This window comes from Heterodontus francisci, chromosome 3 (assembly GCF_036365525.1).
Source record: "Heterodontus francisci isolate sHetFra1 chromosome 3, sHetFra1.hap1, whole genome shotgun sequence".
NCBI lineage: Eukaryota > Metazoa > Chordata > Chondrichthyes > Heterodontiformes > Heterodontidae > Heterodontus > Heterodontus francisci.
Window position 1 is genome coordinate 30,583,856 of NC_090373.1, and position 22,230 is coordinate 30,606,085.

Below are 22,230 nucleotides of genomic sequence, written 5' to 3' on the forward strand. Positions count from 1 at the left end.
CTTCTCTCTCCACAGAAGCTACCAGACCTGCTGAGTATTTCCAGAACTTTCTGTACTCCAGCATCTGCTTTTAACATTTCAGGTCTGTGACCTTTCATCAGATCAAAGTCTATGGAAGGTGGACAATGGTATGATGAGGATTTCAGCAGCAGATGGATGAGGCAAGAGTGGAAAGGAACAACGTTGTGGTGGAAGTTGCCAGTCTTTGTGATGGAGAGGATATGGGGTCAGAAACACAACTTGAGGTTATATAGGGCAGCAGAGGTGCCGTAAATTGAGTTCAGTTGAAGCTTGTGGCCAGGGAGGTGGTGGATTTGGTTAAGATTTGGAGTTTGTAGTGGAGCTCAAGATGATGCCTTTAGTCTGCGCAATAGCTTCCCATCCTCCCCATCCCATCCCCAGAAGACTAAAAGGCAGGATACAAAATTTGTTCCTTAGAGCTCTGCTATAATAATTTTAATCGTTTTTTGGTCAGTTACCAGAGCCGTCTGGATATGCAACTATTAAAATACCAACACCAAAAGCATGTCAATAACTGTTTTGACCCCTATTGATGCCCCTTGAGTTAATGAGCGAGTTGAATTGTGCGTGATGTTACAGTGAAGAAATCCAACATAAACAAAGATTTGAAGTTCCGCTTCTCTCGTATTTGTGCAGCAACCCCCGAATGTTAAATATACTTAGTTCACCAAGGGGATAGCTGTGCAAATCTACGTTAATGGTTCGCACTCAAAACACACACGGTTTGCGTAAAATACATCGGGATTAGGCTATCCCTAAAGTACTTTAATTTTAACTTCTTCTAAAGCATCAATTTGGCTAAACTGCAATAACCCACGTATTGTAAATACATAATTGGTTTATAAAAATAAAATATATACATGTTTTAAAAAGATGCAAGGAAATGAAGGACAGTAATAGGGAAACGGCAAGATAAGCACGTTACTGCGAGAGAGAATAGTTAAGGACCAAGTTTCATTTGATAAAAAGATAGAACTTTACAAAACAGGTACAACCGAACAATTCCGGTGTACTCACTTTCGTCCTGCCGTTAATATTATAGTTGCCCAGTTTCCCGTTGCAATGCCTGATCAGATCGTCCATGCTGTTCATCAACAGCTCAATCTGCGTGCAGCCAGGCTCCTTCCCGTCTATCCAGGTAATCTGGTCGCCCCTGATGTCTCTGGACGAGTCGCCTTTCTGATTAACCACCTGGCCGTCGGTAAAGCGGCCGCTCCGGTGCAGTTCCTTCACCTCCCTCAACACAGTATCTCCCGTCTCCTCTCCCAGGAAGTTGTCCACCACGCAGATGCCGTGCTTGCTCATGCACGGTACGATGTACTCCTGCACCAGCTTCTGGGAGCTGCCGCCACCGCTCAGTCCATGCGGCCCCCAGTGACTCCGACTGCTGATGCCGGCTCCGGGTAGTAGATGCACCGCCGTTGCTGCCTCTTCACTCTTCTCCGCCGGTTGCCCGTTGACGGAGGCCGGTCCCGGGGGCTTCGGCGGCGGCGGGTGGTGGTTGCTGTTCGCCGAAGCGCTCCGCGTGTCCTCGCCCGCCGCTCGTCCCTGTCGCCTCGCCGCCTCCTTGCAGACCTGCTTGTGCTTCTTCCAGTCCATTTTCTGGTGCTCTTTACTGCAGTAGAACGACCTCTTGCATCCCCCGCAAAGCCACAGTTTCTCCATTTTGCCGCACAGGCCACAGCTCTGATCCTGCTCGAAGCTCGGCAGCGGCGGACACTCGGGCGTCGGGCTACTCTCGCTAGCCATGTCCGGGGACGAAGGGTGGGTGGAAGGAAAGGCAAGCGTAGCACTGACGGATCGGGGGGGGTGAGTGGGGAAGGGGAAGAAGCCTCTCCTCCGCTATCCCTTCGATAGGAATGAGCCGGGCTCTGTTGCCCCCGCCCCCTATATCGCGCCCGTGGCAAGCTGCCAGTCGCGCGCTGCTGGGCTAGGCTCACGAGTCCGACGCCCCCGCCCCCCCAACTCAAATTCTAACCGCCGCCGTCTCGCGCATAGTGCGTGGCAGCGAGCTCGAGCAGGCGAGCCGTGTTTATGTCTGTGTTTGAGGAAGGTGGACAATCTTAGATCCCCTTTCCTGTTCCTGCTTTAGCGTCTGCAGCTCCGGCCACCCGGCTTTCGCCGAACACCCTTTGCGAGATCCCTCACGCCACCCCCGATCGGCCAAAGCAACAGCATGTGACGCTTTCCTCCTCCCCTTTCTGGTGCCTCCCTCGATTCGCCTCAAACATCCGGCGGGCGGAGCCAACCTCTGGCAGTCCTTTAAGTCCGGACCCCGACACTTCGCAGCCGCACCGGCACGACACACAGAGCGGAAGCAACAGGCATAGCCAATATTTACTGTCCTGAAACATGAACTCTGTTTCTCTCTCCATCCTATCACCCTCCACCCTTTTGTTCTTTCCCGGCCCCCTTTCCTAGCAGAAATCGCTATTGACAATGCTGGTGTCACTAGTCGAGTCCTCTCTCTAATACCATTTGTAAGTATCATACATCTTCTTGTATTGTGTAAGTGAGTATATTTAAGATTTCCAAATGTCAAAAAGAAACAAGGATGGAAGAAAGAAAACAACACAAAACGACCCACTAGTCCATAGCAATCTTCAGTCAAGAATGACCTGAAACAAGAAATTCCATGGTCAGAGATCAGCTATAACTCTAATCTGTCCATTTGTCTCGTTGAAATACTCACCTTATATAATGGATACTATAGGTTCGAAATGGCATGGAAATTGGTGAATGTGAGCTATAGAATATTAAGGATGGGGGTGGGAGTAATGAGGAATGTGTGAACCAGCCTTGGTTCAGGGGTGGAACTCTTCCCTCTGATCCAAAGTGTATAGGTTCACTTCTCACTCCAGAGACTAGAGCACAATCTACTTTGTTATTACAGTGCAGCACAGAGGGAGTGCTTCATTATCGGGGGTCCCGTATTTTGCACGAGGCATTAAACTGAAGCCCCGCAGGACATAAAAGATCCCAGGGCCCTATTTGAAAGAGGGGAGTTCACCCTGGTTTCCTAGTTAATATTTATCCCTCAACCAACGTCATTGAAAAGCAAACAAATTATTTCGTTGTTATCTCATTATTGTATGTTTTGCTGTGTGTAAATTGCACATTATGGCAGCCAGTGACTCAATTTCAAAAGTACTTGATTGGCTGTAAAGTTGGCTTTGGGATGTCATGAAAGGCACTATATAAATGCAGGATTTTTCTTTAAATTAAAATTGGCCTCAGGATTCTAAAGATACTGCGCGTGTAGATGACGAAATGAGCATAATATATCATCAGGTAGTGTAATATAAGGTCACCTATAGGAAAAAGTACCAACCCACCTTAAGTAGAATGCATAATTTTAATATAGCAATTAAACATTTAGAGCGTAAGATAGGCGGGCAGCATTTGGAAGAGTGTGTACAATTCTACACCTTTAAGACCTTCTTTGAAATCTATTTTTCTACCCCTCTTGATAACTTCTTTGGTTAAGCATCCTTTTCTTCCCAGTTGCCTCCATGAAATGGACGTTCTTCTGTCCTTTTCTATGGTAAAGGTGCTATATAAATGCAAGTTGTTGTTGCCAGACATAATATACTGAGCACTTTAACACAGAAACAGACAGAAAATTAAATAACTACAGCCGGCATGGACTCGATGGGCGGAATGGCCTCCTGTGCTCTAATGACTCTTTGAGGACATTGCATCAAAGTATCAAAACAATAGTACAAGAAGAAAATACTAGAAATACTCAGCAGATCTGACAGCATCTGCTAAGGGAGCATTAGAGTTAACACATTACAGGTCGATGACCTTTCACCAAAACAGAAAGTTAATTCTGTTTCGCTTTCCACAGATGTTGCCAAATCTGGTATTTCCATACATTGGTATTTGTATTTCAGATTTCCAGCATTCACAGTATTTTGCTCTCTTATCAAAACACTGATAACTTTTCAAAACAGCTTGCTTAGATACTGTATTTCATAAACTGCATATGTCTAAAAGGCTATTTACTGTTTAATGTAATATATTGATACAGAAAAATGCAAACGAATTGTAGGTACAAAAGCTTGTATTCACAAATACGACTTGAAGTACAATTTAAAAGGTTTACAGGTACAGCACTTTAATCAACCAAAGGCAACAGTACTGAGAAAAATCACTATCAGCATTTGACATAAATACCATACACAAACACAGATTCAGTGCACAGGAACAGTACTGAGTACAAGAAAATATACCTTTTAATGCTACACTGCTGAACGACAAACATGGACAGCACTAAACTTAGGATAGGGACGCAGTGATGTTTAGGCACTTACTCATGTTCTATTGCCCTGATGCACTGAAGAGTTTTTCATAACGTTATACTTGCCTTTTCACCACAATAAGCTGCATTGGCTTTTTGTTCCTAACATATAACGGTTGTGTGTTGAGTGTATTCTATGCCTACATATATTTGACACATGTAGATGTCACTCAGTCCTCATCTTCCAGGTTATCATTGTCGTCAAGAAAATAAGGCATTTTGGCAGTGGAAATTATTTCCTGATCGTCAATACGTGGTGTTATGGACCATCGCCGACCATGTTCATCTACACAGCAGGCACACTGTATAGCTAGAACAAGGATGCGTCTGTCAAAATTTTACATTCCAATGGGGTATCAGTAGAACTTCAAAGTCAGAGATATAGGCAAAAAATGCCGTCCCTTCACATTTGTGTTCCAGTGCACGACCCATAAACATTGTCCACCCCACAGTGGAAATTTTTGAATTTTATATTTAAAATAGTACATTTACAACATTTTCAACAGCTGATTGATTAAACTTGAATCCAAAGACAGTATTCTGTCAATTTATGTGGAATTGGTCATTTTACTACCTTGAATCAGACATTCGGGTTTATAGGGATTGGTAGTTTAATTTGTTAGTTTGTATTTTGGTTTATAAATCTCAATGAAGGCATTCCACAGCATAGTCCTTTTTAATGGGCTTTACTGACAAGTCAAAGATTCAACAACAAAACGGATCACTGTCCTCTAAACAAGTTATCTACAATAGACCAAAAAGAGATACAATTAAATACAATATCGATCTGGTAAAAACTTCCTTTTCTGGCTTCTTTTGGACTGGATCCACTTCCCAAACTTTGGCTTAATAGGGAAGCCGCCACTGCTACCCCGTACAGACCTCTGTCTAATTATTGCGGTCAGGTCCCAATCCATACATTGGCGAGCAACCTCGCTACTTGCAATTTAAAATTGCAGTCTGCCAGATCGGGACAGGAAGCAAGTAAGTAAGCCCCCTACTTCATTGTAACTTTCCCACCCAGTTTCCGCTGTAAAGTTCCATCTCCGTGGTCTGCTAACCTGGACAAATTCTATCTTGCATGGGTGCTACCCGGTGTGTACTCACTCAAAATCTCAATTTTTAAACTCTAAAGTCCAAAGTGTATGTAGGGCCACTGGCGTATCTATCCATTTATGATTATACCAAAAGAGTTAAAAACAATTCCAAAGAAGGAGAATTAATGAAAACATATGTACCTTTTCTATAGTTCAGTTAATAAGCTGAATTCCTACCCAATGTATGTTTCCAAATATCCATCTACAATTCAGTTAAGGAGGTAAGTCCAGTTCGTTATTTCTGTTATCTTACCACATAGCATTTTCTTCCTCCAGTTAATTACCGGCCAGACAAGTGAATCTGTTACCACAGACAATTATTAATTGACCACAAATCTATTATTAATTCTGCAATTCTCGAGTATAATGATTTTACATTCATTAGTGTTAATTCTCAATTATAATACATTAGCTCCATATTCCGATATTAATTCTATATCTGGTCGGGACAGAACATACGAAGTAGGAGCAGTAGGCCATTCCATAAGATTATGGCTGATCTGTTTGTGGACTCAACTCCACTTTCCTGCTGACCCCCGATACTCTGACTCCTTTGCTTGCCAAGTATCTATCTATCTCGGCCTTAAAATCATTCAATGACCCTGCCTCCATCACTCTCCGGGGAAGAGAGTTCCACAGACTCACAATTCTCTGAGAGAAAATTTTTCTCCTCATCTCTCTCCTAAATGGGAGACCCCTTATTTTTAGACTGTGCCCCCTAGTTTTAGTCTCTCCCACAAGGGGAAACATCCTTTCCACATCCACCTTGTCAAGTCCTCTCAGGATCTTATATGTTTCAATCAGATCACCTCTCATCCTCCTAAACTCCAATGAATACAGACCCAACCTGTCCAACCTTTCCTCATAAGATAACCCCCTCATCCTAGGAATCAGTCAAGTGAACCTTCTCTGAATTGCTTCCAATGCAATTATATCCTTTCTTAAGTAAGGAGACCAAAACTGTACACAATACTCTAGATGTGGTCTCACCAATGTCCTGTACAAATGTAGCAAAACAACTCTACTTTTATTTTCCATTCCCCTTGCAATAAATGACAACATTTGCCTTCTTAATCACTTGCTGTATCTGCATACTAACTTTTTGTGTTTCGTGTACTAGGACATCCAGATCCCTCTGCATCTCAGAGTTCTGCAATCTCTCTCCATGTAAATAATATATTGCTTTTCCATTCTTCCGGCCAAAGGTGCCTTTGTTCATAAATGAAAAATGGCAGGAACATAACGCATGTGGAGGCAAACAATATGAAATTAAACATTAATTTTATTGCAAATTTGAACAATAAATTAGTACAGTAATATGTATGAATTCATCAGGACAACTTTATTGCTACAATTTAAAAAAGTTCTTTATTCCTAGTAACAAAATTATTATTCTCCGACTATTGCTCCCAAAGGCCGTTCAAAGGAATCCTAATGCTTGATGTAATTTCTTTTATCAGAATCATTCAAATAACACAATTTAATATTTAATCTACAAGCATTTAATTTAATAACCATTACCAGAGCATAAACCTAAGAATTAGACTACTTTTCAACTATTATACTGCCTGATCCATCATTTACATATCTTTGTTTTTTTATCATTCATGGGATGTGGGCGTCACTGGCTATGCCAGCATTTATTGCCCATCCCTAATTGCCCTTGAGAAGGTGGTGGCGAGCTGCCTTCTTGAACCGCTGCAGTCCATGTGAGGTAGGTACACCCACAGTGCTGTTAGGAAGGGAGTTCCAGGATTTTGACCCAGCAACAGTGAAGGAACGGCGATATAGTTCCAAGGTGAGTTACAAGCCGCAGAATTCCTAGCCTCTGACCTGCTCTTGTAGCCATGGTATTTATATGACCATTCCAGTTCAGTTTCTGGTCAATGGTAGCCCCTAGGATGTTGATAATGGGGGATTCAGCAATAGTAATGCCATTGAATATCAAGGGGAGATGGTTAGATTCTCTCTTGTTGAAGATGGTCAGTGCCGGGCACTTTTGTGGCGCAAATGTTACTCGCCACTTATCAGCCCAAGCCTGGATATTGTCCAGGTGTTGTTGCATTTCTACACGGACTGCTTCAGTATTTGAGGAGTTCTGAATGGTGTGGAACATTGTGCAATCATCAGCGAACATCCCCACTTCTAACCTTATGATAGAAGGAAGGTCATTGATGAAGTAGCTGAAGATGGTTGGGCCTAGGACACTACCCTGAGGAACTCCTGCAGTGATGTCCTGGAGCTCAGATGATTGATCTCCAACAACCACAGCCATCCTCCTTTGTGCTAGGTATAATTCCAACCAGCAGAGAGTTTTCGCCCTGATTCCCATTGACTCCAGTTTTGCTAGGACTCCTTGTTGCCATACTTGGTCAAATGCTGCCTTGATGTCAAGTGCAGTCACTCTCACCTCACCTCTTGAGTTCAGCTGTTTTGTCCATGTTTGAACCAAGGCTGTAATGAGGTCTGGAGCTGAGTGGCCCTGGCGGAACCCAAACTGAGCATCACTGAGCAGGTTATTGCTAAGCAAGTGCTGCTTGATGGCACTATTGATGACACCTTCCATCACCTTACTGATGATTGAGAGTAGACTGATAGGGCAGTAATTGGCCGGGTTGGACTTGTCCTGCTTTTTGTGTACAGGACATACCTGGGCAATTTTCCACATTGCCGCGTAGATGCCAGTGTTGTAGCTATACTGGAACAGCTTGGCTAGAGGTGCAGCACGTTCTGGAGTACAGGTCTTCAGTACTATTGCCGGAATATTGTCAGGGCCCATAGCTTTTGCAGTATCCAGTGCCTTCAGTCGTTTCTTGATATCACGTGGAGTGAATCAAATTGGCTGAAGTCTGGCATCTGTAATGCTGGGGACTTCAGGAGGGGGCCAAGATGGATCATCAACTCAGCACTTCTGGCTGAAGATTGTTGCAAATGCTTCAGCCTTATCTTTCGCACTGATGTGCTGGGCTCACCCATCATTGAGGATAGGGATATTTGTGGAGCCACCTCTTCCAGTTAGTTGTTTAATTGTCCACCACCACTCACGTCTGGATGTGGCAGGACTGCGGAGCTTAGATCTGATCCGTTGGTTATGGGATCGCTTAGCTCTGTCTATCGCATGCTTCTTATGCAGTTTGGCATGCAAGTAGTCCTGGGTTGTAGCTTCACCAGGTTGACACCTCATTTTGAGGTATGCCTGGTGCTGCTCCTGGCATGCTCTCCTGCACTCTTCATTGAACCAGGGTTGGTCTCCTGGCTTGATGGTAATGGTAGAGTGGGGAATATGCTGGGCCATGAGGTTACAGATTGTGGTTGAGTACAATTCTGCTGCTGCTGATGGCCCACAGCGCCTCATGGATGCCCAGTTTTGCATTGCTAAATCTGTTCGAAATCTATCCCATTTAGCACGGTGATAGTGCCACACAACACAATGGATGGTATCCTCAATGTGAAGGCGGGACTTCGTCTCCACAAGGACTGTGCGGTGGTCACTCCTACCAATGCAATCATGGACAGAAGCATCTGTGGCAGGCAGATTGGTGAGGACGAGGTCAAGTATGTTTTTCCCTCGTGTTGGTTCCCCCACCACCTGCCACAGACCCAGTCTAGCAGCTATGTCCTTTAGTTCTCGGCCAGCTCGATCAGTAGTGGTGCTACCGAGCCACTCTTGGTGATGGACATTGAAGTCCCCCACCCAGAGTACATTTTGTGCCCTTGCCACCCTCAGTGCTTCCTCCAAATGGTGTTCAACATGGAGGAGTACTGACTCATCAGCTGAGGGAGGGTGGTAGTCAGTAGGAGGTTACCTTGCCCATGTTTGACCTGATGCCATGAGACTTCATGGGGTCTGGAGTTGATGTTGAGGACTCCCAGGGCAACTCCCTCCCTACTGTAGACCACTGTCCTGCCACCTCTGCTGGGTCTGTCCTGCCGGTGGGACAGGACATACCTGGGGATGGGGATGGTGATGGTAGTGTCTGGGATATTGTTTGTAAGGTATGATTCCGTGTGTATGACTATGTCTGGCTGTTGCTTGACTAGTCTATGGGACAGCTCTCCCAACTTTGGCACAAGGCCCCAGATGTTAGTAAGGAGGACTTTGCAGGGTCGACAGGGCTGGGTTTACCGTTGTCGTTTCCGGTGCCTAGGTCGATGTCGGGTGGTCCGTCCGGTTTCATTCCTTTTCATTGACTTCGTAGCGGTTAGGTACAATTGAGTGGCTTCCTAGGCCATTTCAGCGGGCATGTGAGAGTTAACCATATTGCTGTGGGTCTGGAGTCACATGTTAGCCAGACCAGGTAAGGACAGCAGATTTCCTTCCCTATAGGACATTAGTGAACCAGATGGGTTTTTACAACAATTGACAATGGTTTCATGGCCATCATTAAACTAGCTTTTAATTCCAGATTTTTATTAATTAAATTCAAATTCCACCTTCTGCTGTGGTGGGATTCGAACCCATGTCTCCAGATCAATACCCTGGGTCTCTGGGTTACTGGTCCAGTAATATTACCACTACGCCACCACCTCCCCAATCATAAACACACAGACAATCTCACATACACACTTCTGTGAACACACACATTTCTGCACCAAAAGTCACAAATTTTTCAATGGTACAAATGACTTTTACCTGAATATTTCACCCTATGCTGTGAACGTCAAGTAGACTAACCCATGGGTACAAACAGTTAAAACACAGACATATAAAACAGACAGTAAGAACCTTCACAAGTATGTAAAAGGGAATGGATTGGCAAAAGTAAATGTGGGTCCCTTAGAGGCTGAGACAGGGGAAATTATGATGGGGAATAGAGAAATGACAGAGACATTACACAAACATTTTGTATCTGTCTTCATAGTAAAAGACACAAAAAGCATACCAGAAATAGTGGGGAACCAAAGACTCATGAGATTGAGGAACTTAAAGTAATTAATATTAGTAAAGAAAAGGTACTGGAGAAACTAATGGGACTAAAAGTGAATAGGTCCCTTGCACCTGAGAGCCTGAGTTCTGGAAGCAGTGGCTGTAGAGGTAGTGGATGCATTGATTGTAATCTTCTAAATTTTCCTGGATTCTGGAGCAGTACCAGTGTACTGGAAGGTTGTTATTCAAGAAAGGAGGGAGAGAGAAAACAGGGAACCTCAGGCCACTTAGCCTGAGATCAGTCATTGGGAAAATGCTGCAAACCATTATTAAGGAAGTGGTAGCAGTGCACTTAGAAAATTATAATATGATTAGGCAGAGTCAACATGGTTTTATGAATGGGAAATAGTGTTTGCCGAATCTATTAGAGTTGTTAAAGGATGTAACTAGCAGGGTAGATGAAGTGGAACCAGTGGATGTAGTTCATTTGGATTTTCAAAAGGCATTCAATATGGTGCCACATAAAAAGTTGTTACACAAGATAAGGGCTCATGGGTAATATATTAGCATGGAGGATTGTTTAAAAGACAGAAAACAGAGAGTATGAATAAATGGGTCATTTTCAGGTTGCCAGGCTGTTTCTTGTTGGTTTCTGCAAGGATCAGTGCTGGGGCTGTGCTATTTATAATCTATATCAATGACTTAGGTGAAAGGACTGAGTGTAATTTATCCACGTTTACTGATATTACAACAACTATTTATATTTATATAGCACCTTTAACATAACAAAACATCCCAAAACACTTCACAAGAGCATTACAAAACAAAATATGGCACCGAGCCACAAAAGAGATAGTAGGTCAGTTGACAAAAACTTGGTCAAAGAGGTAGGTTCTAAGGAGTGTCTTAAAGGAGGAAAGCAAGGTAGAGAGGTGTAGGGAGGGTATTCCAGAGCTTGGAGCCTAGGCAATTGAAGAGGCGGCCACCAATGGTGGAGCAAAAAAATACAGGGATGCACAAGAGACCATAATTAGAGGAGTGCAGATATATTTTTTATATTTAGAGATACAGCACTGAAACAGGCCCTTCGGCCCACCGAGTCTGTGCCGACCAACAACCACCCATTTATACTAACCTTACAGTAATCTCATATTCCCTACCACCTACCTACACTAGGGGCAATTTACAACGGCCAATTTACCCATCACCTGAAAGTCTTTGGCGGTGGGAGGAAACCGGAGCACCCGGCAAAAACCCACGTGGTCACAGGGAGAACTTGCAAACTCCGCACAAGCAGTACCCAGAATTGAACCCGGGTCCCTGGAGCTGTGAGGCTGCGGTGCTACCAACTGCGCCACTGTGCCGCCCTCTTAGAGTGTTGTGGGGCTGGAGGAGATTACAGAGATAGGGAGGGACGAGGCCATGGAGGGATTTGAAAACAAGGATGTGAATTTCAATATCAAGATGTTGCTTGACCAGGAGACAATGTAGGTCAGCAAGCATAGGGGTGATAGGGGAACGGGACTTGATGCAAGTTAAGACACAGGCAGCAGAGTTTTGGATGACCTCAGGTTTACAGAGAGTAAAATGTGGGAGAACAGCCAGGAGAGCATTGGAACAGTCAAATCTAGAGGCAATGAAGACATGAATGAGGGTTTCAGCAGTTGATGAGCTGAGACAGAGGCGAAGTCAGGCGACTTTACCTAGGTCGAAATACGAATCTTAGTAAGGTCAGAAGCTCATCTCAGGTTCAAATGTGACACCAAGTAGAGGCCTGCTATCCGACCTGAACCCAACGGGACCCGATGACATGTGTCAGGTTCGGGTCAGGTCAGGCCCATCTTCAGGGTATGGCTTTCGGGCTTGGGTCGGGTCAGGCCGAGTCCAGGTTGAGTCAGGTCGGGTCGGGCCGGACACACATGGTAAGTGCTCTGCTGGTAAGTATTGAAATTAAAAAACGTACCTGAGCTGGGAGCCCAGGACAAAACTGAATCTGTGCAGTGAGCGAGTGATGTCACTATGATGTCATTACGCATGCGCTACAGCTTCTTGCAGGTTCGGAGTCAGGAAGGTAAGTAAACGGATGGTCGGGGCGTGTGGGAACAGATTAAAAGTAAGCTAATCAGCTAACAGACTAACTGTGAAGCTGTGGAGCCAATTTATAAAAAAATAACAAGCAGAAGCTAACAGGACAGCTGCAGATAGCTTAATAGTAGCCTATTGTTTAATAATCAGCCTAACAGTTTAAGGAGGGAGGATGTGAAACAAAATGCAAGAATAAAATGCTGAGTCGCATGAACCAATCATGCACTGGTAACAGAAGTCTGCAAACCACTCAGAAACAAGGGGTGGGGGGGGGGCCTTACTAGTTTTGTTTGAATAACAAAATAATAATAACTCCTGTGCGGAGTTTGCAAGTTCTCCCTGTGACCGCGTGGGTTTTCGCCGGGTGCTCCGGTTTCCTCCCACCGCCAAAGACTTGCAGGTGATAGATAAATTGGCCATTATAAATTTCCCCTAGTGTAGGTAGGTGGTAGGGAATATGGGATTACTGTAGGGTTAGTATAAATGGGTGGTTCTTGGTCGGCACACACTCGGTGGGCCGAAGGGCCTGTTTCAGTGCTGTATCTCTAAAATAAAATAAAATAAATAAATAAAACTATAAGAAAGGCTTGCTGTAGTGAGCACATGTTCTTTTGTTCTTTTGTTTCTTTCTTTTTGTTTTGCTCTTTTGCATGTTCTTTGTTTTGCTTTTTGTTCTTTTTGTAACCTTGCAATGTAACAACCATATACTGCAATAATGTTTCTAAAAGTTACAGTCGGACGTCGTCTCTCTTTGTAATTGATGGGATCCAACAGGGCGGGCTCGGGTCAGGTCGAGTCGGGAAGGGGTCGGCTCGGGCTTGGGGCAAAATCGGAGGGACTCGGGCCAGGTCGGGCTTTGGTTCGGTCAGGTTCGGGTTGGGTTCTTTTTTCCCGACCTGAGCACGCCTTTAACACCAAGGTTGTGAACAGATTGGCTTAATCTCAGACTGCTGCCAGGGAGAAGGATAGAGTCGGTAGCTAGGTAACGGAGTTTGGAGTGGGGACCGAAAATGATGGCTTCAGTCTTCCCAGTATTTAGTTGGAAGAAATTTCTGGTCATCCTGTACTGGATGTTGGAGAAGCAGTCTGATAATTTAGCAACAGTGGAAGAGTCGAGAGAAGTGGTGATGAGGTAGAGCTGAGTATCATCAGCGTACATGTGAAAACGGGCACTGTGCTTTCGGATGATGTCGCGAAGGGCAGCATGTAAATGAGAAATCAGAGGGTGACAAGGATAGAACCTTGGGGGACACCAGAGGTAACAATGTGAGAGCAGGAAGAGAGGCCATTGCAGTGTATTCTCTGGCCCTGATTAGATAGATAAGCATGGAACCAGGTGAGAGCAGTCCCACGCAGCTGGATGACGGGAGAGGGGTTGGAGGAGGTTGGTGTGATCAACTGTGTCAAAGGCTGCAGACAGGTCAAGAATTACAAAGCTAGTTGGGAAAGTAAGCTGTAAGGAGGACACAGGGAGTCTGCAAAGGGATATAGACAGGTAAAGTAAGCAGGCAATAAGGTGGCAGATGGAATATAATATAGAGAAATGTAAAGTTATTCATTTTGGTAGGAATAAAGAAAAATAGAATATTTTTTAAATGGTGAGAAACTGTTCATGTTTGGTACTCAGAGGGATTTGGTTGTCCTTGTACACGAAACACAGAAGTTTAACATGCAGGCAAAGCAAGCAATAAAAATATGTTGGCCTTGAATGGAAAAGGGCTGGAGTCTAAGAACCTGCAAGTGTTGTTGCAATTGTACAGGGTTTTAGTGAGACCACACCGGGAGTGCTTTGTACAGCTGTCGTACCTTAGAGGCAGTGTAACAAAGGTTCGCTAGATTGATTCCTGGGATGAGGGGGTTATCCTAGGAGGAGACATTGAGTAGAATTGGCCTATACACTCTGGGCTTCAGAAGAATGTGAGGTGATCTTATTGAAACCTGTATGATTCTGACAGGGCTTGAAAGTAATGTTCCCTCCAAGCGGCATGTGTGTGCGGCTGCACAGCAACCAGGAAGGTATTGCACAGGCCGCTCCCAAGTTGTCCCCTTTAAGATACCACGTATGCAGCTGCACAGAATTATTTAAAGGTACCATGCATTGAAATGACCAGGCCACACACAACAACAACAAAAATTAGAGGGGACGTTGTTTGACAGGGTAGATACAATGAGGTCGCTTCCCTTGGCTGGAGATTTTAGAACTAGTGGTCATAGTCTCAGGGTAAGGAATAAGCTATTTAGGACTGAGATGAGGAGAAATGTCTCCATTCAGAGGGTTGTGAATCTTTGGAATTCTCTACCCTAAAGGGCTGTGAATGTTCAGTCGCTGAGTATATTCAAGGCTTAGAGTGATAGACTTCGGACTCTAAAGGAATCAAGAGATATGGGGGTCAGGCAGGAAAGTGAAGTTGTCTTCGGAGATCAGCCATGATCCTATTGAATGGCGGAGCAAGCTTGAGGGGGCTGTGCAGCCTTCTCCTGTTCCAATTTACTATGTTCTTACAATATGATTCAATAAGAATTAATTTAGTTGTAGAACTAACCACCATCCACCAAATTTCAACCCAACATTCAGATTATAAGGCTTTTGTTTTCCTTTATGAATTATTTTCATGACAGGGAATTAATTTTAACAACTTAATTTTCAGTCCATCAGACATGAAAAGAATATCAAATCTGAGAAACAGTCAAATGGATTAACAATTGTTGCTTTAAGAATCAAAATATGTTCAGTGATTTATTGTTGTTTATTTATTGATGTGAGAATTTTTCATGGTAGTTCAATTTTTAGAATCATAGAAAGGTTGCAGCACAAAGGAGGCCATGCGGTCTGTCATACCAGCTCTCTACAAGAGCCACACAGCTAGTCCCACTCCCCTGCCCTGTCCCCGTAGCCCTGCAAATTTTATCTCTCCTGATGCTTATCCAATTGCCTTTGAAGGCCGTGATTGTAACTGCCTCCAACAGACTCTAGGGCAGTGCATTCCAGGTCTTAAACACTAACTGCGTAAAAATGTTTTTCCTCATGTCAAAGTTCGTTCTTTTGCCAATTACCTTACAGCAGTTCTCAACCCTTTTATGCCATAAATGACTCTATAACTCAATGGGAACAGTTTCTTTCTATCTACATTGCCTAGATCCCTCATGATTTTGAACACCTCTATCAAATCTCCTCTCAGCCTTCTCTTCTCTAAGGAGAACAATCCAAGCTTCTCCAATCTATCGACATAACTGAAGTCCTGCACCCTGGGAACCATTGTCGTAAATCTTTTCTGCACCCTCTCTAAAGCCTTAACATTATTTTAAAAGTGCGGTGTCCAGAATTGGACGCAGTACTCCTGTTGAGGTGGAAGCAGTGTTTCATAAAGGTTTAACATAACTTCATTGCTTTTGTACTCTATGTCTCTAATTATAAACCCCAGGATCTGAAATGCCTTTTTAACTATATTCCCAACCTGCCTTGCCATCTTCAATGATTTGTGCATATATACCCCCAGGTCCTTCTGTTCCTGCACCCAATTTAGAATAGTATCCTTTATTTTATAATCTGCCACATGTCCTCACATTCTACCAGCCTGCCTATGTCCTCTTGATATCTATTACTATCCTCCTCACAGTTCACAATACTTCCAAGTTTTGTGCAATCTGCAAATTTTGAAATTGTGCCCTGTACACCAAAGTCTAGGCCATTAATATATATGTAGAAAAGCAGTGGTCCTAGTATCATCCCCTGTGGAACCCCATTTTATACTTTCCTCCAGTCTGAAAAACAACCATTCACCACTTCTCTCTGTTTCTTGTCACTCAGCCAACTTCATATGCATGCTGCCACCATCCCTTTTGTTCCATGTGCTTCAACTATGCTGGCAAATCTATGATGTGGCATTCTCTAAAATGCCTTTTGGAAGTGCATGTACACTGCATCAACTACATTACCCTCATCAACCCTCTGCATTACCTCATCAAAAAACTCAATCAAGTTAGTTAAACACTACCTGCCCTTAGCAAATCTGTGCTGGATTTCCTTAATTAATCCGCACTTGGCCAAGTAGCTGTTAATTTTGTCCCAGATTATCATTTCTAAAAGCTTTCCAATCACTGAGGCTAAATTGATGGTCCAGTAGTTATTGGGTTTAACTTTACAACATTTTTTGAACAAGGGTATAACATTTACAATTCTCCAGTCCTCTGGCACCACCCCAGAATCTAAGGAGGATTGGAAGATTATGGCCAGTACAACCGCAGTTTCCACCCTTACTTCTCTCAACATCCTCAGATGCATCCCATCCGGTCCTGGTGACTTATCAAGTTTAAGTACAGCCTGCCTTTCGAATACCTCCTCTTTATCAATTTCTAGTCCATCCAGTATCTCAACTACCTCCTCTTTCACTATGAATCTGGCAGTATCTTCTTCCTTGGTAAAGACAGATGCAAAGTACTCATTTAGTACCTTAGCCATGCTCTCTGCCTCCATGCATAGATCCCCTTTTAGGTCCCTAATCGGCCCACCCCTTTTCTTACCAATCAGCCCCACACCTCCTCTTACTACTACCAACTACTGGGAAAGATATAGAGGAGTAAATTTACATGGAAATTACAGAGAGGCCAAAAAACTATAGGGTAGTAATAACGGGGGACTTCAATTATCAATATAAACTGGGATAGTAATAGTGTAAAGGGCAGAGAGGGAAAGAGTCTATGAATTGTGTTTTAGAGAATTTTCTTGATCAGCATGCTTCTGGCCCAATGAAGAAGGAGGCATTGCTGGATCTGGGGAATGAGGTGGGTCAAGTGGATCAAGTGTCAGTTGGGGAACATTTAGGGAACAATGATCATAGTATCATATGGTATCATCTCCACAGATGCTGCCAGACCTGCTGAGTGGTTCCAGCATTTCTTGTTTTTATTTCAGATTTCCAGCATCCGCAGTATTTTGCTTTTATTATAGTATCATATGGTTTAGGTTAGCTGTTGAGAAGGACAACAAGCAATCTAGAGTAAAAATGCTTCATTGGAAGAGGCCAATTTCAGCGCGGTGAAAATGGATCTGTTCTGGATGAATTGGAATCAAAGATCGGCAGACAAAATTGTAACAGAACAATGGGCTGCCTTTAAAGAGGAGATGGTTTGAGTACAATCGAGGTACATTCTCACAAGGGGAAAAATTAGAGCAATCAAAGCCAGAGTTCCCTGGATGACAAAAGAGAGAGTAAGATGACACAGAAAAATGTATCGTTATATTCCAGAAAGCCCGTTGATGAAGGATGATACTGGAGCCAATCTTTACTCAGTCTTATATTTATTTACAGAGTGAAACATTACAAGCAGTATACCTCCTAACTCAACCTCCAATGAGTGACTCTTTATATGTGCTCAAGTAAGAGCCCAATTAATGCCCTCCACCTGTATATAATTAAACACAATTGATATACAATTAACAGATTAATTTCTTTCTCTTTAAATAAAATTTAGAGTTAATAAGTACAAATATCATTTCAAAACAAAATTTTAAAAACTCCATATTCTGTACAAAGCATTACATTACAAGATGCTCCTCCTCTAGGACCCCTATCAATTTCTTTGTACAAGCATTTCTTTTTGTAAAAAATCAGACAGTTGATGACTTGAATCTACTCATTTAATTTTAGAGATTTCCTTTCTCCAGCATTTGCTTCAAGCCAGCAAGGTAACCTTTTCTCACTCACACATTTGTAGAGTGTACATTATCCCAAAAGGAATGATTATTTACATAACGTTCAATTGATATATTATCTCCAGTATGCCCCTTGTATAGAATCTCACTTAAAATATTTGACAAATAGAACCCCATATCCACTGCCTCCACAAGAGCCAGTGTTTCCGCAGCCAAAGTGCTTTTAATAACCCTTTTTATTTTATTAGCTTCCCAAGCTAAGGTAAAACATTTCCCATTTTCACCCATCAGAAATATTATGAAACCAGCTGCGCACAAATACCCATCAGGAAGATTAGCATGTGAAGCAACACTAAAAATGACGAGTTGCATGTTCTTTGGGTCATCTAAGGATGGGGATCTATGTATGCATTTCCCCAGATTAAATTTTTTAATGCTTTATTTGCCCTTAAAAAATACTCAACTTTATGGTGTTTCATCATAGCACTTAACTCCAACACATCAAGACTAGCATCTGGTCTAGTTTGAGTGCACAACCAGTTCAACTGAGCAATCAAGCTTCGCAATTGCTCTGTCTTCTTTAGAAAGAACATAATTTTTCTGTGATGACTGAGCAAGATTAACTGGGATGGGAGTAACACTCTCTAAGTAGGATTGTTCATTTAAAGTTATTCCAGACCTATTCTGCTTAATATTGTCATGTAGGCCCCTACCTGCCAAGAATGAGGCATATTAATTTCACCACATGGACATTAAATTTCAAATTGTTACTGGGTACAAGAGAAGGCCTGATACAAGAGGTTGCCAAGCCCCTGGCTGAAAAGACATTTCTGCATATTAAAAGACTGTATTTGTTGACAAAGGACCATTCCCTGGCCCACAAATACACAAAGCCAGAAGTGGTTATACCAGTCACGTGACTACCCTTTGGCCAACTTGGGGAGTTTTAAATTGTAGAAACAGTGTCTGAACTGGCAGAAAGCTCTTTGCTCCTGGATTGAAAAGACCTCCTCGCTGCCTGTCTGCTCCTATCTCTTTCTCATGGAAGTCCAAAACCCATGACGACACATGAATCCTGAGAGAGAAAAGTTTCCTACAGTGAACAAGGTTTCAAAAGAATACTGGACCCCAATGAAAAGCAAGATCATATCTTTAATCAATGACTCTACAGCGAGCTCGAATCATAGTAACAAAAAAACCATACTCACAGATTGTCTTAACCTTTTCACTTTATTTTTTCTTCTGCTATTTTCTGTCCCTATATGCATGTGTGTATCGTATATGCATGCTAGCATGGGCGTGTCGTGTATCCGTAGATGATAACTGAATTAGAGTTTAAGTTTAATAAAATTTCACCTTTCTTCTTTATATCTAAGAAAGGCTGTTTGTACTCGTTTCTTTACCTTATAATTGGAAAGCAGTGAACAAAGATTCACCAAGGGGGAGCTAAAAACATAGTGTGTTTAAAAATAAAACCCTGTTACAGTAAGACCAGGTGAAGGCTGAAAGGGAACCCTAGACCTCTTTCTCACCTGGTCATAACAGAAATTTGGGTGCTAGCGTCTGGAATTTTACCCACAAACAAATGACAGAATTTCTTCTCTCAGAGGGTAGTGAATGTCTGGAATTCTCTACCCTAGAGAGTTGTGGAGGTTAGATCACTGAAAGTATTTAATGAGAAGGTAGATAGATTTTTGAAATATCAGGGAGTTGAGGGCTATGAGGAACTGACACGAAAGAGATGAGGTCTGGGGCAGATCAGCCATGATCTTATTGAATGGCGGGGCAGGCTTGAGGGGCTGTATAGCCTACTCCTGCTCCTATTTCTTACGTTCTTATGTTCTTAAAACTGTCTTTTCTGGGTGCCAGTGCTGCTTTAACTTCCCCTTTTTGGCAACCCAGTAACCATGTGGTTCTTGGGGGAAGTTTTTCTTCAGTTTGCCCATTGCCATGACTGCCAAGGGTCATTGTTCCTGTTGGTGTCCTTTTTTCCAGGAGTGTTAGTAGTGGGCGGGTCTATCCTGAACTCTCTTGCAGTGCTTTGCTGAGTCATGCAACAGCTTTTGACTTCAGGGGATGGGCAGTTCCCTTTTTCTCTGACTGTGGGGGAGGATTCATTGTTAATCACCTCTTTGTTCTCTGGGACACTCCTACCTGCAGGTATTTGTGTGCAGACTCTACTGCACTCCCTTGTGGCACTTCGACTAGATGAGGCATTACCCTCATGGTTTCTCTGCCCCCCCCTAGAGGTTTTTCTTTGTCTCTGCAGGTTCCTGTAAATGCTGTTAGCAACTCTGGCAGGGTGCTTCTAGAGCCTGCATTTACGTAAGAGGATGTAGGATCTAACAGTTCAAATTTTTCGGGGTTGGCTGACTGGACATGAGGGGTTTTCAACTGGGATTCCTCATTTAACCTGCCTTCTTGGTCACTTTTTCCCCTTCCGTGTCTAACCTTTTGCCAGCCGTGTGCCTTTTGTTCTCCGCAGGGGTCCCTTACAGTTCACCAGCCCTCTGCTGGAGGGTCCTCCTAACACCAGTACAGGACTTAAGGGTGCAGGTTTCACTGTAGGTTGGGGTTTCTCCTCAACCTGGCACATGTGGCAAATCCTACAGTACTTCACCACATCTTTGTGGAGTTTTGGCCAGTCAAATTGCTATCTTATGCAGGCTTTGGTCTTACAGCCACTGTGGTCTCATGGGCCCTTCTTAATATTTCTCTCCGGCACCTCTGTGGCACCTCTAACTGGTGAACCGCTGTCCACTCCTTGCTCTAAGGTCTGTGAGGAGAACTCCATTTCCTCATCAGTACCTCATTCTTTAAATAGTAGCAATCAAGGACTCCCTCTGCTTCACTTTCAGACTGGGCTGTCTGCGCTAACTCTCACAATACTGGGTCAGTTCGCTGAATCTCAGCCAGGGTAAATCCATTTAATTCATTCCCTGGGTCTCCTAACTTTCCAAAGAGAGTTTCAGACAGACAGATCTGGTCACCTGCCTACTTTGTCCCTCATGATAGAGACTGTTACAAGATCTTTCCTCTCATTAGCTCCTTGCTTATCTGATATCTGTGGGATGTTTATAGTGTCCTCCACTGTGAAGATCGATGTAAAATATTGGTTTAAATTATCTGTCATTTCCCTGTTCCCCGTTATCAATTCTCCCAGTCACATCCTCCAAGAGTCCCACACTCACTTTAGCTACTCTCTTTTTATATACCCGTAGGAGCTCTTGCTGTTCGTTTTTATATTTCTTGCCAATTTACTTTCATAATCAATTTTCTCCCTCTTTATTAGCTTTTTAGTCATCCGCTGCTGGCTCCTAAAAAATTCCCAATCCTCTGGCCTATCGCTAGTTTTTGCCGCTTTGTATGCCTTAGTTTTTGATTGGATACTCTCCTTGACCACCTTTGCTGGTGGTTCATCCTTATCATCGAGTCCTTCTTTTTGACCGGGATGAATTTTTGCTGAGTGTTATGAAATCTCTGCTTAAATGTCAGCCACTGCTCATCCACTGACCTTCCCCTTAGTCTATTTTCCCAGTCCGCTTTAGACAACGATTTCTTCATACCTTTGTAATTGCCCTTGTTTAAATTGAGGACACTGGTTTGAGACCCGAGTTGCTCGCCCTCAAACTGAATTTGAAATTCTATCATGTGACCGCTTCCCCGTAGAGGATCCTTAACTACGATATCTCTTATTAATCCTACCTCATTACACATTACTAGATCTAAAATAGCCTGTTCCCTGGTAGGTTCTGCAACGTATTGCTGAAAGTAACAATCCCTGATGCACTCTATAAATTCGTCTTCCATGTTACCTCTGCCAATCTGATTTGTCCAGTCAATATGCAGATTAAAATCACCCATGATAATTGTAGCGCCCTTCTTACATGCCTCCGTTATTTCCCAATTTATACTTTGTCCTACAGTGAGGCAACTCTTCGGGAGCCTATAGACAACTCCCACCCATGACTTCTTACCCTTGCTATTCCTTATTTCCACTCAAACTGATTCCACATCATATATTGCACCTATATTACTACTCACCACTGCACTGATACCATCCTTTATTAACAAAGCTACCCCACCTCCTTTTCCTTTTTGCCTATTTTTCCGGAACGTCAAATACCCTTGAATAATGAGTTCCCAGTCTTGGTCACCCTGCAACCACATGTCTGTATTAGCTAGCAAGTCATGCTCTTTAATT

At 43.3% G+C, this 22,230-nt stretch overlaps 1 protein-coding gene across 1 annotated transcript in view; it reads right to left on the reverse strand.

Annotated features, from left to right (window-relative positions):
- The window catches only part of egln1a (egl-9 family hypoxia-inducible factor 1a), a 136,763-nt gene extending 134,557 nt beyond the window's left edge, over nucleotides 1-2,206 (reverse strand). Inside the window, exon 1 of the mRNA XM_068020784.1 lies at nucleotides 1,039-2,206. Within this exon, the coding sequence (XP_067876885.1) occupies nucleotides 1,039-1,770 (732 nt within the window). The 5' untranslated portion in view covers nucleotides 1,771-2,206. The remainder of the gene's footprint in view (nucleotides 1-1,038) is intronic.
- Between the last annotated feature and the right edge of the window lie 20,024 nt (nucleotides 2,207-22,230).